The sequence below is a fragment of the Pagrus major genome, chromosome 8, assembly GCF_040436345.1.
Source record: "Pagrus major chromosome 8, Pma_NU_1.0".
Taxonomy (NCBI): Eukaryota; Metazoa; Chordata; class Actinopteri; order Spariformes; family Sparidae; genus Pagrus; species Pagrus major.
In genome coordinates this window covers 31,828,198-31,844,913 of record NC_133222.1, presented here as the reverse complement: position 1 = coordinate 31,844,913, position 16,716 = coordinate 31,828,198, and the positions used below count along the sequence as shown (strand labels likewise).

Genomic DNA, 16,716 nt, shown 5'->3' with positions numbered 1-16,716 from the left:
AATCAAAAATCTTATGGCATTAATATTCTATTAAAGTACCAACAATCATCCCTAGATAGTGTCACAGCTGAGTTATTTTGTCAAAAATATTGTGATATTTCAGAATATCAAGTGTTATATTGTGTATCACGATATATCCTAAACATTTAATATTAAGGCCATGTGATTTTGATCAAATAAAGAAAGTTCTGTATGGTTGACCCTCTTATATTTTGTACTCATTATATGAGACTAGACCTGTCATGGACCTCCAGTCTATGACAGCTGTACTGTCTCTTTAAGAGACCCGGAAGTGGTTGCCTCCTGTGTGTTCACTGGTCGCGGGTCCCAAACAGACAGCTGAGCTCCCTCCCGGCGATGATATCCCACCCTGTAATCTGGGCTTTTCGCAGCAGTGTGAGGTGCTGGCAACACCGGACTGTCCTCAAAGCAGCTCTCAGGGCCTCAGACTTCAGCGTTTGCCGCTGGTACTCGACCCCTGTTCGTGGCAGTGTCACGAGCATGGAGGAGATACTGGCGAGGGTCGTTGCACCTGTACCCACATACGAAACAAGAGACAAGTCCCCTCCTCCTCCCGAGTCAAACAGCTTGGACTTTATGCACTTCTACAACAGTCTGAACAAGGACGACAAACTCGGTGTCCTGACGAAGCTGTCTCAAGACTTCGGAGTGGACCACAAGAGCGTCTCAGAGCTCGCCGCGAAGCTGTTGGACACTCAGCTCCGAGACTTGGCGACCATTTTGCAAGTTGAAGACAGGCTGCGATACAGCTTGACTCCCCAATATAAACAGCTGCTTAACCACATAAGCAGAGTCGAGGGAGGAGTGAAGTTTCTGGTGGATCTCCGAGCCGATGTGCTTGAAATAATCTCATCCAAAGCTAGCGAGAGCCCACATATCAGGGTAAAACGTTTGTTTACTTTTTCTACGGGTGCTCGCATGAGTCAAACAGTGCTGTTCGCGTATAGGCGTTTGGCACTGTTGGCTGAATGGCTGAACCTGAATGTTTGGATATTGTGTGTGATGTAATTTAACAGCATCAGCAGTATAGCTGCCTACACAACTAACACCCACACTGATGCATTAACTGCCCCCCTTGCTTTGCCCCATCACATGGCTCACATTTCATCATATCTTGAGTGGCTGTTACCTTTGCCCCAGTTTGCCCCATGCCAAGCTCAATGAACTAAAATAGATCTTTAAATTTCCTCATATCTTAGGACGCTTTGCAGATGAGTCAACAGAGCTTTTTTGGGGATCAATTTTAGGTCTTCCTTTATATTTTCTGTTTGTCATGGCTGCAGAGATAAACTTGCAGTAGCAGAGCTGCTACTGTAAGCTGTTGTGTTAAAATAAACCCTGTGACAATATTTCATTCTCTACACGGAAGGGCCAAAGCTACTCTGCTGCAGCAACCAGGTGAAAGAGCAGAATATAAATCAGGCAAGTAATGAGTATTTTGAAGACAAAGTGAAAATAAGATTGAAAGAAAAGGAGGCTGGATTAAAAACCAAAACGTTACATTTTCCATCACACAGACGTGGCTCGTGTAGTCTCATTTACTTTATTGTTCTGTCATTCATGTTCAGTCAAATTAAGTTACAGTTTTCAATGCAGTTCAGCACCAGAGTGTAGGAGTCTCAATGCAAACCTTGGAATAAGAGCTAATACACTTTCAGATAGAAAGCTTGCTGTCTTATTATTTCTGTACAATTAATTTGTATGAGTATTCAAATGAACACTGTGTGTTATTAGCATCTGAGACCTTTCTTTCAAATCAAGTTTCAGAGGCCAAGGCAGAGTGCATAATGCACCGTAGATGATTGATACTAAAACTTGCTCACCCGTTTCGCGCAAAGAGTAATTTGACGAGCTTGCATATCCAACTACTGTCTTCACAGGTGCATCACATAAACAAAGGCACTAGATACATGTTCAGCTAGTCCTTTTTTCCCAACCAGTGAGTTTATATTTATGTACTTGTAATAAATGTGCAATAGAAGATGGAGTTAACTGTGTGACACCTTATGTTTTATTTTGTGCTGCAACTAGCGAACGTTTTCTTAATTGTTACATTTTGGGGTCTATAGAATGTCAAAAAGTAGAGCAAAATAGAAATGATTGTGTTTTCAGCAATATCCAACCTGCAGCATTTAGTTTTCTATAAGATGAATCAGTATTTAAACAGTTTTTTAAATCATTTTTTGATTTTTTTCAAAGTCCACCAAAAAATGGAAATTCAGTCATTATCTACTCACCCATGAGCCAATGAAAAGTCGGGTTTCGTAGTCCACAAAATTACAAAATCATTTCTGGAGCTTCACAACAGAACAGCCTTACAACATTATCCTACACAACTGAAGTAGATGGGGACCAGCTTTAAACAAAAACAAAAAAAACGAAAAGGAAACATCACACGGCTCCAAACAACTAGTCCGGCGTGATCTAAGTCCTCGCAAGCACAGAGATCCCAAATTGATTTGAAAAGACGTCATTTAAACTGTTTTTAAGGCTAAATTCTTGTGGCAGCACGTCTGAAGTGAGCCAGACTGCGCGTCAAGAGTGTGAATAAAGGCAGTGCTTCAGGAGACTTGGATTGCATGTTTTATGTTTTGTTTTTTTCCAAAGTCGCCATCTACTTAAGTTGTTTATGACAATGCTGCAACACTGTTTTGCGGTGAAGCCCCAGAAATGTTTTGCGGATTACGAAACTTCACATGACTTTCCATCAGCATGAGGATGAACAGGGAATGACTGAATGTTCATTTTAGGGTGAAATTATCCTTTGTGCTGGAGTCTATACTTGTTAACCATCAGTCTGTTTTGTATTCCTCACATTGGCTTTATGTCTACGTTGGAGTCATGATGTGTCCTGTCACGCCTCTTTTGGTTCTGCAGCGCTGCTCGGTTCAGTGTGAACAAACAAAGGCGTAGAAAGTTATAATAATAATATAATAATGCAGAGTCTAACGGACTGTAGTGTGAGCTGATGTGAAAGCTGCATTTAGAAAATCAACAAGTGGCTTTACAGAAGCTTGCAGGCTATATATAGACCGTACTCTGATTTTCAAAAACCCTGACTCTACTATCGCCAGAGGACTAAGAGCCTCTTCTCTCCTGCTCAAAATCTATTTTATTCCTGCCGAGAGGTGGTTCAGATGCATTTAATCCCAATAACAGAGGCCCACTGAGACCTTTTGTAGTTTACAAAGGTCTAAGCTACCTATGGAGTGTTGACCACCTTGGTCTTGGCGGTACACAGCAATCTTTTCTTGTTGTTATTGCCAGAATTGATTGTGCTAAGAATGGGAAAAGGTCGTTGTGATTAAAGCTTGTACTACAGGTGTTGAGCACACATGCATACCAGAGGATAATCAAAAGGAACACTGAAACATGGAGGGGGAAAATGATAGACTTTCTAAAATGACTGGAGTGATGAAAGTTTGGATTCCACAGTGCTGTAGCTACTGCTGTTCTTGGAGGAGTGTCACTTTAAATTCTCTGCTAGATTAGTCTCTCTTTGTTGGATAATTGATTTTTGATGTTCCTCCTCACTCTGTCTCCCTCCAGGCCTTTCATTCTTGTTTCTTGTTCACCTGTCCATAAACTGAGTGGATAAAAGATTTAAAGATGAGTCAAAGATTTCATTTTAACTGCTTTGGATTTCACAAAGTGTCAGTGAGCACCCCTCCCTCCCTTAGATAGACTTTCCAGTCTTGCCAGTGGCATTCAGCCTACTGGACTAAAGGTTCTGGCAACAATCACACAGATTGACCTGTAGACACTTCAGCAGTGTGGTCATTCGGCCTTAGATAGAATATCGTTCTTTCCAGGCACTGCTGTCTCCGTATAATCACATTATAACTCAATATATCAGCTGCAACATCAGCGCCTTGCCACACCGGCACAGTGTCAAAAAGTGTTGCTTCATTTTCTTTCCAATGGACTGCAGGATTTTCTTCTTTTCCCGTCCTTCCTCTCCCTCCTAACCTCAGGCTTTGAATGCTAGTCCCATTTCAAAAGACTTCATCTTCTGCTGGGTCAATGGCAACACATCTCAGTTTGGCCTTCCCTTTGTGTGAGTAAGAATTGGCTACCTAGGGCAGCAGCTGCACTCTCACGGTTTGTTGATGTGCTGCTTTTTCCCCCACCCCCCCCACAGAAATGTAAGGCTGGGATTATCGGCCATCGTAGATTATTTCACCTCAGGCAGTTTGTGAAGTACACATATACAGCGTACACACACTGTCGCATGGGAAGTTTTGCTGAACTTTTTCTTTCTCCGAGGCTTACTTTTGATTTGCTCTTCACTCAACAGAATTTTCCAGCGTGAAACCTCTCAACCATAGAGCTGAATAATGCAGCGCCTGATGCATATGTGTGAGGGAGAATTTCAAGTTTTGTTAGTTTTGGTTTGCTCATGGAGAACTTCAGCCACTGGCTTTTGTACCATGACTGTGTTTGAGCTTGTTTGTATTAGCTATTTTTATGACTGACAAGCGGGCATTAAAGTAAGCCCGAAGTGAAGCCATCCTACGGAGCAGCCAATATAAGCGGTATTTGTGTGTCTGCGCATGTGCACCACCTGCGCTTGTTTGTGTGTTTGCAGGAGATTTGCTTTAAATGAGGTCTGACCTTTGCAGGAGGACAGGCCTGCTTTGAAATGGCAAATTGTTGATTGAAGTGCCACGTCTACACCCATCGCAGGTTCAAACGAATCACTACTCATAATGTGAAAACATTCAGACGGCACACAGATACCCAGGGGACCGCGCACAGTGTGTGAGACACCGTTATGGAAGATTTTTATAACCCACAGAAAAGCTCGAGCAACTTCGCTGTCAGTCAGTGAGGTAGAGCTTCAATAAAGGAGGTTGCGAGGCTTTGTGTTTATCCTGTTCTTAAGTAGTCATATAAAAGCTGCAATTTCCAGTTAATGCTTTAAATTAGTTTGTTCTTTATAAGATCTGAATAAAATTACCAACATACTCTCATAGCCCCAATAAATATACATTTCTTGTAAAATACTGGCTACCATTCTTTTTCTCATTCATTATGAGGAGTTTCCTACATACCAGTGTTTTATTCATATCATATATAGTTCCTTCTTTTATTTTCCCAACAGACTGGCTGCCAAGAGGCAGAATGTGGCAGATTTTCTATTATCGGTTGGATTTGGATGTTAATTCTAAACTCTCACCTTTTTTTTTCTCTCCAAGGACCTGAATGGCACTCTGAAGAGTTTGCTTTCAGAGTGGTTCTCTGTAGGTCTGCTCCATCTGGAGAGAATCACCTGGCAGTCCCCCTGTGAGATCCTGCAGAAAATCAGCCAGTAAGGGCATTCATGCTCCCTCACACCTTGTTTTTTTCTCTACCTCTCTCTTTCATTTCATCATATTTTCTTTTCTTACACACAAATGATGCAGCACCGTATGAAAACTGAATGGAACTTGAGACTGTAGCTACAATCTTGTAAGCATATATCTGAACTCTGTCTGGCTTGTCCAATTATATACTAAACATCGATACAAGGTTATGTTAGATTCAAAGCAGAAATAAACAACATTTCAACTTTCTCCCCCCAGCGTTTCCCTGTGTTATTACTGTTGGCACCACTGCCGCAAAGGAAGCCAGTAGCCAGGCTACTACCTGCAACCTGGCTACTGCCCTTAGCAAAAAGAAACGACAGTGTGACTCGGAGCGAAACACTAGGTTGCATGAAGAAGTTGGCGGGTTTTGTTACATCCTGGTCTAGTAGAAAGAATGCCGGTTTTTAACCGTCTCATGCTCTGGTGGTAAAGGGAAACACATATCAGTGAGGGAACAGACTTAGACACAACACCGTGCTCTCCATTGAGTGAATCCCCATTTGTTATCTCTTGTTTTAGCTTGGTTTCTATCACTCTCCCTCTACGCCTTCTTTGCCTCCTCCATCAGCGCGGTTTCTTTTGCAGCATAGAGTTTTCAGTTATTCCAGCTCATTCACCATTCATGGGGATATTGACCGGGTAATACAATGTCTCTTACTGTTTTGGTTGGCCAATGTCAGACGTCCTTCCTTTGTGCCGTAATTCGACCTTAATTTTTTCCTAGAAAAATCGAGCCTGGTGGGAGAGTGAAAGCACGTTTTTCACAATGATAAGTTAAAGCCGGTTTAAATGTGGAATTAAGTAAGACTCTTATTATGCTAGATCTAACAAACTTCACGCTGCTATCAGCAGTTTTAGCATGCAATCATACGCAGCCATAAAGTGCATATCTAAGACAAATTTTTGAGGGTAATTGTTTTTAAACAGTTGAACAAGTCATCCATAGATGGCTTTAGAACCAACTCCCGAAGCTAACAGTCGCTGAATTAGCTAGCAAGCTACAGCTAATAAAAACGGACAGTTCATTCAGGAGAAAAATGGGATGTAAATGAGACTTTGCCTTGTCTCCTCTGTGTGAAGTTGGTGGAGCAACAGTAACTAAGGAGGGCGGGGCTTAGCAAACGATTAATTCAAAAACTGAAAGAGTAACTCTCAGACCCTCTTCCAGGTATGAGGCAGTGCACCCTGTAAGGAACTGGACTGACCTGAAGCGCAGAGTGGGGCCGTACCGCCGCTGTTACGCCTTCACCCATGCCGCCATGCCGGGAGAACCCCTGGTTGTGTTACATGTGGCCCTCACTGAAGACATCTCCGATAACATTCAGGTTAGAGGCAATAGCTGCAGGCTGTTGTAATGGTTTGTCTCACTTTAACACACCTCGGAGGATAGTTAAACATCTGGGATTTACTATTTTGTTCCTCCTCTCAGATGACAAATGGATTATTGCTGTGTGAAAAACAATACAGAGGCCTTTAAACTGCATATCCCCGCGGGAGTAACCTCTACCCGCTGACTTATTTCTCCTGGCATTTACAGTGAGAAGAAGGTGTTTTTGACAACACTGAAATATTCCACAGCGTGAAATAGTGCAGCATTATCCACAGTCTTGCCTCAGCAGCTCTGAAGTAGTTGCACGAGACTCCTGCTTTGGCTCCAGCTATGAAGCTGAGAGGAAAGGGCTTGTATCTGGATGAGTAATGCAGAATTTGTCTGTGACACAACAAAAAATGTGTGTTTTTCCTCTTAGAGCATCGTCCGTGAGTTTGCCACACTCCACTCCGAGGAGGATGTCAACAAGGTAAACGCTGCCATCTTCTACTCCATCTCCTCCACCCAGGCCGGTCTACAAGGGGTGGAGCTGGGAAACTACCTCATCAAGAGGGTGGTGCGAGAACTACAGGTGAGTGCCATAGGAAGCGGGATGAAGTGTAGCACATCTGTCCGCAAAAAGTTGGTCAAGGGACTATGCGTGGTCTTTTAAAAGTCGCATTCAGAAAGGCAATTAACATTTGTTTAAATTCATTAATATTTGTTGTGGGAGCTGGAGAAATGATCACAGCTTCATCTTCAGTAGAACGAGAGCTGCAGTGTTCTTGGTTTATTCTGGCCCACCTTTTACAAGTTTCAAAACTCTTCTGTGCCTACATGCAAAGCGCAAACCACTAAGGCTACATCCACACTAATGTTTTTTGTTTAAAAACCAAGTTTAACAGTTTAAGAAAGAATTTCTGTCCATACTAAAACACCTGAAAACACTTTCCACATGACCGTTTTATTGGGATTTTTATTAAAACATTGTCAACAGCTGTCTTTGCCTCTCTTTTCCATCATTGTACTTTCAGTCACCGTTTGTGTCTTCCTTAATATAGACACTATAACACCCATTCCATCAATGTACAAACTCAAATATCATAACACACAATCCACATTTACCAATGATGCTAGGTTAGGAGGAAAGCATGGGTGTCTGCGTCATTGTGTGTATGAAAGACCAAAACGCTTAGAAGAAGCTACATTTTAAAGGTGTTATTGATAACATAATTATTGATTATTGAACACCGTTATTATAATGGTTTTAAGGAAAAGAGACACTTTTGTCCTGCACCTTTCTACAAGCTCTGTAGATGTTTTTTTTTTGTTTTTTTTAAATGATTTGTCTACATAAAAATGCTATCAATATGACCTTATTATGACCTAAGAAATACCTTTGGTAGCTGTCAATGTCAGTGTATAGAGTTTCATTAGTACATTAGATTGTTATGGTGGCTTAAAGTGATACTGCAGCTTGCTATATTTTAAATAATTTTAACTTTAAACTCAAGTCAAGTTAATTGTATTCATATACCCCAAAATCACATTGTGTGATTGAAATATCAAAGGTTTTGAATAAACAAACATTCTGGGTCAACAGCATTTTAAATTAATGTAACAGAAAAGTTATTTGAATTCCACTAAAGATTTGTCTTGGGTGAATCTGAGGTAAGGCATAAGGTCACAGAGGAGGCAAGGTTATGTAAACTTCTGTTTTCTGAAACACCATAAAGTACCCAGTCATATCAGTGAAGCTATAAAACCACCCTGTGTCATTATAGCGAGATAAGAACAGCTTATATTGAGGCAATACATGGCACAGATCCAGCTGTAACCTCCTGCAGAGCTCCTCAGCTCCTCCTCTATGGTGTATGTATTTGTCTGCTACCCAAACAAGGTGTTTCCCTCTGCATAACTCCCAGAAATATGTGAAGATTTTTGTTTGATTACTGTTAAAAAAAAATCCATTTTTTTTTCAGCCTCAGTGCTGAGTCATAAATCTCCTGGGTGAATTTGAAGTACATGTGAGCTGAGGCTAAAGTGTGAATGTATTTGCTGAATGCACACACGTAAACAGAGCAGTAGTCACTAGACAGGCAGTAATCAAACCTCATCCATCCCTCTCAATAAGCGCAGAAGAACCCTTCATGTCGAGCCACTCCATGTAGCACTTGTTAATAATTGGAACATTGAATGGAGCACTCTGCCCAACAGACTGGGAGCTCTTTATAGTGCATCCTCATAAAAATAAGGGTTTTTTAGAGCTTTCAGCTTATTCAAACAACAGGACTGTTGACATGACTTTTCACTTATTGACATTTTTATAAATGGCAACAATACAGTTCGTTGTTTTGTGTTTTTTGTGTCAGCGTGAGTGTGATTTGTATCAGAGGCTGAAAAGTAGGTTATATCGCACCAAGTTGTAAAAGCCTCACAGATGGGGGACGTTGTCTTCATCAAGAGGTCTGCTAGCTTTGCATACCAGCTTCTTCTGTGCTGTCTTTCTAATGCAAATAAAATCTTGGAGATAAGGTATGCTACTTTTTCAAGCGTCTCTTTACCTACAAAAGCACAGAGCAGTTACTGTAGATCAGTTTTCAGGTGAGCCAACTGTGGAACAGAACTTTTTTTTTTTACTCAAATACATTAATGCCACATAACCTACATAATACCCCCAAAATACAGAAACACTCTGCTTTTGGATAATCTTCAGGAGATTCAATGTGTGCCACAGCTGGAGGGGGGAGCAAGTGTAGCGATGGAGTACGCGCTGTAAATAGTATGAGAGTATGGCGGAGCCTATGGCGTCATAAGCACATTAACGGTGTTCGTGTAATTACTCTCAGAAAGGGGAGACAAAAGGTCTGCACTGCACATTCAGGTTATCTTCATTACACCAAATCACATAAACTCCAAGCCTGAGACGGCAGTGACTCCTTATCTGCTAAGCTAGTTACGTTAGCTTTAGGGGTTTCAACATTAGTATATGATGTGTGTAAGTTATGTTGACTAACATATTACCACCATGTTGGTGGGTAAAGTTGTTTTAGCTAAGGCTAGCAGTGGCTGCCTCACTAGCTAGCTTTCACAGTATAGCTTTAGCTTTCTAGTTGGCTGTGTGTTTCTAGAGCAGATTCTCAATCCGGGGCCAAGTTCTCCATCTAACTGACGCCAAAAAGTCAGATTCTGGTCTTCTCCCAATTGTGATTGCACTTGCACTAATTGCTGCATTTTGTGCTTTGTAGGGCAGTAGAAAGTACTGTTTGGAGCTGTTACCACCTTTACTGGACGCTTTCATCCAAAGCGGCCCATGAGTGCAATTATTTTTTATGATCCTGGTGGGAATCGAACCCCTGACCCCTACAGTGTAAGTTCAACACCCTGAGGCCCCTCGAAACAAAAACGCAGTTGAATTCTGCACCAGCCCTGGCTTTCTGACTGGGCTCCATGTTACTTAAAGGTGAAGAGAGGAGCTACGCAGCCGCAGAGGGACCACTGAGATGATGGATAGATGATAGAGTGGAAAAGAAAAGGTCACAGTTGTGATTTAAGGTGAAGGCAGGAGGTCTTGCTTGTCTTTGTAGATTGGACCCTAGAGCATAGTTCTGGCACGGCTCCTCCTTTTCCTCTATATCCGTCCCTCCCTCTTCCCTTTTCACCTTTCCTACCACCTCTGTCCTTATTTCCACTTCCTTCTTTTCTTTGTTAACCCTGTCCACTCTCAACATAGGGAGCACCTAGTAGAGACAAAGTCGAGGTTGGAATGGAAAACAAGACTATGATGCAAACGTAAGGCAAGGGAGCCAGCAGGATGTGGAAAATGAGAAGGCTGCATTTTGAAGTGGGAGGGCGAAATCAAGGAGAAATGAGGGAAAACAATGTTGCAGAGTGAGGCACACAGACAGCAGCGTGTCCCTCCAGGGGTTGTCTGACACTTCCACTTTCCTCTGCAGCCGTTCACTCCTCTTCTTGCCACATCTCTCACTTATCAACCCATATGCCGGAGCGCGAAGCTGAGCGGAGATGAGGGGGAGGATTTTGGCGAGAGGAGAGAGTAGTGGGGTGGAAGAAAACCTATGAGATGGGTGAGTGTTGTGTGTGTGCGTGTGTGTGGTCGAGACGAGACATGCGGGAGAGGTGGGTGAGAGAAGAGGACCGATATTAGAGGTGAGAGTGTGGGGGACTGAGGAGGAGGAGGACAGAATAAGAGGGAGGGAAGGATCATCCATCTCCATCAGTAGGGCAGGTTCGTGAAGCGATGGAGTTGATTTGTAATGCCGTCTCTGTCTGAGGAGTTGAAGGCCAGAGCAGCAGCCTGTGCACAAACAAAAGAAATGTTGTTTTGTGTTTTGATACCGAGGTTGAGTGTTTATCTGCCTTATTTCCACTGTTGAGAAGTTGCTACCTTTTGCATTCTGGTCGGGATCAAATCTCTGCCACCTCTCATCTGTTTTCTTTCTATGTTTACTTTGTTTCCTCAGCCCCATCGCCTCCTAAATTTTGTTCTCGTCAGGCTGAGGCAGTTCCGTGCGGAGCTGTTTCTTTACGCATGTAAATGATTCTGCAACTTCTTTGTGTTTCAAAATAGGGGATTAAAAAAAGAAACCTTTGTGAACCCATAATGCCGGATGTTTTTCCAGACATTCCTGCACACCCTAGGTCTTTATTTCTGTATTTAACACTGGTACAGCCACAAAATAAAATAACATTGCCTCTTAACTTTTCAGACATTGACAGCAAACATAGAAACATAGTATTAAAGGTTTTGAATCCCCCCCCCCAAATAAACCTGTTTTTATATGGTATAGGGGGTATAACACACACTAGTCTATATGTATACTGTATATATACACTAGACTGAGAAGGACTGGAATGTATTTAGACTGAGTGAGGTTCAAGGCTGAAGCGGGAAGATGTGTTTTGAGTTTACTTGTGAAAGAATAAACACAGACCGGCAATTTTCCTGTCAAGCTCATGACCTCCGAGCGAGCATTGTCATACTCATGCTCCCGTTGTGCTTCAGCTGTCTGACTGATCAGTTTACAAAAAATATAGTCTTCACCTGCAGTCACTTCAGACATATCTTCAGTTTCACACTCGTCATAAGGACCCTCCAGTACCCATGAAGGCTCTGCTCTGCAGTATACCCGAGACACTCAGACTGCGTCACTGTGTTACTGTTGTATAAGCGAACGTCAGTATTGGTGCCACATCACCTGCTGTTGTCTGCCACCTGCACGCTGTGGAAAGAGAGACACGCTTCACACGTCAGGTCTCAAAAGACCCTCAACACATTTTGGAGAAAACATTACAAAAACAAAGAGTTTGAACAGTTTCTTGAGTGTTTCTAAAATCAGTAAAGTATGTGTTTAAGGGTTAAAGGTGTTGTTGATAACATTCAGCCATGTGGCTTTCCTTCTCCCCCTACCACTGCATTTACGTCACAACACCGCTGTTGTTCGAATCATCTGCCCCCTCAAGTGGTTGCCAGTTTTTTGCACTAGCTAACCTTGCTAAAACTAGCCAGTTAAAGTTACCCTTATTAACACTTGCCAGCTAACGTTAACCTTGCTAATTCTAGCCTAGGGTGACCATATTTTGATTACCAAAAACCAGGACACTCGGCCCAGCAACGAGATATGATACTCAAAATGTACTCAAAGATGCCTTAAAATTAACATACATTTAAACTTTAAATGTATGTTGTATGAATGTATGTATGAGTGTAGTTACTACACTCACCTCGCACACTTTTTTTTATGTTTTTCGGTGTCCATGTGGGCTTTGAGGTCCCTGGCACCCCCATTGGACACCGAAACATATGTACCGGGTTTGCACACGGTGCACAAAGCCTCCCACTTGTCCCGACCGGGACGGTAAGTGGGGAATTTCTTTTGTAGCTCATCGTTAAATGTGCATTTACGCTTCGGCATGATGATGCAGGCAAGAGTGCTATGGCTGTCTGCTCGCTCGTTGTGAGTGTAAATGTAGCAGCCTCTCAGGGATTACGTCACATGCAGCGTCAATTTATTGGCCCAATGAAAAACAATGAAAACCAGGACATTTCACCACTTTATAAAAAAAATCCCAGGACGGCCAGGACAGGACGTGAAAACAGGACATGTCCTGGGAAAACAGGACGTTTGGTCACCCTATTCTAGCCAGCTAAAGTTGACCTTGCTAACGCTAGCTAGCTAATGTTAATGTTGCTGACGCTAGCTTACTTTAACGTCACTAATGCTAGCTAACGTTAGGCCTTACAGTATTCTGGGTGCATACTGTAGAACTCAGCCGTTTTTACGTTGTTTTTATCAGAATCAGAATCAGAATCAGAATTCCTTTATTTGTCCCGCAAATGGGGAAATTCCTTAGTCACAGCAGCCAAAGGACAGTATCACACTTAAACAACAATAAAAAGTAAAAAATAAACAATATAATAAGAGATAAGAAATAGAATTAACTCGTATATACATAGTATTTACAATATGAACTTGGTATTTACAATATGACATAGTATTTATAATATGAACAGTCCCCACAAACTGGCAACTATCAAGGCTCTTGATGCTGACGAAACACAGACACCACGTGATACCAACTACGTTATACTATTGGTTGACAAACCTTTCCAGAAGCTGGAACCAATTGTCAGAATTCACACACAGATAAACAAAACAATCATTTTTGGACCCGACACATGTTTTTTAATGATTAATTCCCAATAATAATAATGTTTTTAAGGAAAAGAGATACTTTACTTTGCAGCTTTCTACAAGCTCTGTCTATGTATTATTTAAGAAAAACAAAATGATTTGTCAACATAAAGATGTTACCAATATGACCTTTAACTCTGTCTCCCTCTCGCTCTCCTCATGTCCTCCAGAGCGAGTTCCCTCACATGTCCCAGTTCTCCAGCCTGTCTCCGATCCCAGGCTTCTCCTCCTGGCTCCAAGGTGTGCTCAGCCAGTACAGGAAGGAGGGCCGGGGCTCTGACCTCCTCTCTGAGCAGGAGTGGAAGGAGGTGGAACAGGCCACCGACTCAGCCCCGGGGACCCCGGCCACCGAGGCCCTCCGCAAGCTGATCGGCACCAGCGAGTGGATGCACTCTGAGCGGCTGTCCCGAGTCCTCGAGCCGGCCCTGATGCGTCTCTGCGCCTGGTACCTCTACGGGGAGAAGAGACGGGGCTACGCTCTTAATCCAGTGGCCAACTTCCACCTGCAAAACGGCGCCACCATGTGGCGGCTCAACTGGCACGCAGACACCAGCCCCAGGGGTGTGGCGAACTCCTGCGGCATCATGGTGAACTATCGCTACTTCCTGAACGAGACATCTAAGAACAGTGCACTTTACCTGCAGAATAAGGTCATCACGGCGTCGGAGCAGGTGCTGGGTCTGGTGTCCCAATTTCAGAAGAACAGCAAATTGTGAGAAAGGGGCGAGGATACACCCACAGATATGTTACATAGCACTTGATATCATTAATATATTGATTTATGATCTGTATTTTGTTTAATTTGTTTTCAATATTTGACATGTTTCATCAAAAAAACTGCCTCTGGAGCTCCAATTGAAAGACTGTCAGCTGATTTTGTTTTTGAATTAAAATAGAAACATTTTGCACATGGCACGCCTCATCCCATCTTCTGTTTGTAGTGCGTAGGTTAGGCTTTTTGCCTCATTGGGTTTCTGGTTGAAGCTGTTTGATACTGTGTAAGTGCTTCCAAGGCTGAGAGACTGGAGCTAATGAAGCACGAGGCATCTATCAATGCTTTACCGTGTTCCTGGATCACAGTGTGTGTAATGGTGAGACAGGAGCGACGAGGGAGTGCAGCTACTGGAATAAATGATGTTTAGATTCTTTCATTTGGCTGAACTGTCTCACTGCGAACACGTTGAACAACGGGAGAATATTGGATTTTGTCTGTCTTTTTCCCCTCTACACCTGCTGTTATACTGACTCCCTCAAAGCTCAATACACAAAGGCATGACAACACAGGCTGGAAATATTACTTCATATTAAATAACTCTAAACAAAAGTGGAATTGTTTCAGCTGTGTATCATCACCACTCATGTTTTACAGCCCACTTTCCCCACTCTGATCCGCTGGGCTGGACCCTCCTGGTGCCTCCATTCAGGTGATTTAAATTTAAAAAAATTCACACACACACACACACAATCAACCTCTCCAGAGAGCCATCGCTGATGTTCTAACTGCTCTGTACAGGTGCCAAGCAGGGCTCATATCAGCCCACACCCCATTGTTGTGAAATAATATATCACAGCAAGTTGACTGTGAAATTACATTTTATCTCTCCTAGGAGCCAAACTTTCTTTTTCGTTTTTTCACCGTCTCTATCTCCCCCCCCACCACCACCTCCCTTTTCTCTCTCCCCGTGCCGCTCGGTGTCCTAGAAACTAATGGAGTGAGAAATAAAGTTAAACTAAATGGTGAGATTGATGGTGTTCGGTCGTGAAGACGGGGGGAGGAGAATAAAGAAGCATAAAAAGGACAGTTGTTTAAAGGATGCCCTTGACAGGCAGCGTGAGTGTCTCCGCACATACCAGAGACAATGGGAGACCTCTCTGTGCACAGATGTGCACGGGGGGGACAAGGAAAAGTGCAGCACTATCACGGCATCTCACAATGGAGGACGATGCACGCTTTTGTGCGGGTTGCCATGGAAACAACAATGACATAGTCCACACCTGCAGCTGGCAGCCATGGCTTGTTTTGAGTTACCTTTGCCCAGGAATGGCTGATGGCCCTGATCACAGAGCGATTTAAAAGTCCAACAGTTTTTAATTAAGAACTTTTAAAAAAATATAACATGCTGTACAGTGAAAGTAATGACTTTCCACAGGACCAAGAAGACCAATTGCTCACAAAGTGCTCACACAAACCTCCTTAGCAGAGGCTTTAATACACCGCAGACCGCACTGCACACCTATCTGATAGGAACGCTTTTAATTGGTTTGGAAATTAGATAAACTATTAATCAAGTCCACTTTTTATGCGTTAAAGAGATTAAATTTTTATAAGTGGATGCTCAAATGAATGGAATGTGAACATGTGATTAACATATTGTGACAAAGGCAACGTGTGAAACATCTGTGATCAAACAGCTTTTTGGACGGATGTGTTTGAACTTTTTTCAGACAAATGCAGCAGCAAGTATTCAGATCACTGACAAGTTCCCACATCGTCACAGTGTGTACTTAGACCAGTCTGTATTTGTATCTAATCAGATTGCGGGTTTGTCACATTTCCAGCCCAGCACATGTTGATAATGGATTCACAGCCAAGTTCGATATTGCACCGCTCCGTCGTCTGACACGTCTTAGATCCAATAGCTTCCAAAAAGCAGCAAAAGACCTGATTAAAATTGATTAGAAACTGTCTGATGTGGAAATTCATGCCTCGTCTAAAAATAATTCAGTAATTCAGACAATCCTTTCATTTTTTATTTTTTTTGAAGAAGAAAGCGTGTGTGTGCGGGGCGGCGGTGTATTTCATTTCTTGTCCCTCGTTGGGAGGAAATTGCCTTACAAATGAAGTTAATCCATTTTTTACAGTTCACAGTGGCCAGAAAAGTCAAAGATGTAGCAGAGTGGGGGCTCTGTTATTTTCCTGTTCTAATTTATCTGATAAGGTCTCAGATATGAAAGCCCTTTGTCTTCATCTGTGAAGCAAGTTTAAAGGGACAACAAATGAAACAAGTGCTGGATTGTATCACTCTAATATGTTGTATTTTTTAAGGTATATAGTAAACTCTTAAGCAAAAAAAATATATATATAAAAATGACATGTGGGTAATCCAAAACCAATTAGAATGATACATTGAAATACTGCCAAACACTAGTAGTGTCTGTCTCCTAAATGAATGCTAACACATAATTTAATTTAATTTCCTTTCAAACTCCAATATTTCTTGTGATTGCTTTGCCACTGAGGAAAAGATGGAGTGTGAAAACCATGCCAAGCAAGATTTAATCCTCTAGCTGCACTCTCAATGCAAATATATCAGAAATGTCA

General features: G+C 42.3%; 1 protein-coding gene across 1 annotated transcript; it reads left to right on the top strand.

Annotated features, from left to right (window-relative positions):
* The first annotated feature begins 313 nt into the window (after positions 1-313).
* On the top strand, positions 314-14,545 carry mlycd (malonyl-CoA decarboxylase). The gene is made up of 5 exons (XM_073472016.1): positions 314-903; positions 5,220-5,332; positions 6,538-6,694; positions 7,118-7,270; positions 13,565-14,545. Exons 1-5 carry the CDS (start codon positions 358-360, stop codon positions 14,108-14,110), a joined length of 1,515 nt encoding a protein of 504 aa, XP_073328117.1. The 5' UTR covers positions 314-357; the 3' UTR covers positions 14,111-14,545.
* Positions 14,546-16,716: the final 2,171 nt, after the last annotated feature.

Bases quoted from the DNA above. Each gene is read 5' to 3' on its own strand.
- mlycd (XM_073472016.1), top strand. From the start codon at position 358: ATGATATCCCACCCTGTAATCTGGGCTTTTCGCAGCAGTGTGAGGTGC. The intron at 904-5,219 runs GTAAAACGTTTG...TTTCTCTCCAAG, and splicing joins GCGAGAGCCCACATATCAGG to GACCTGAATGGCACTCTGAA. The intron at 6,695-7,117 runs GTTAGAGGCAAT...TTTTCCTCTTAG, and splicing joins ACATCTCCGATAACATTCAG to AGCATCGTCCGTGAGTTTGC.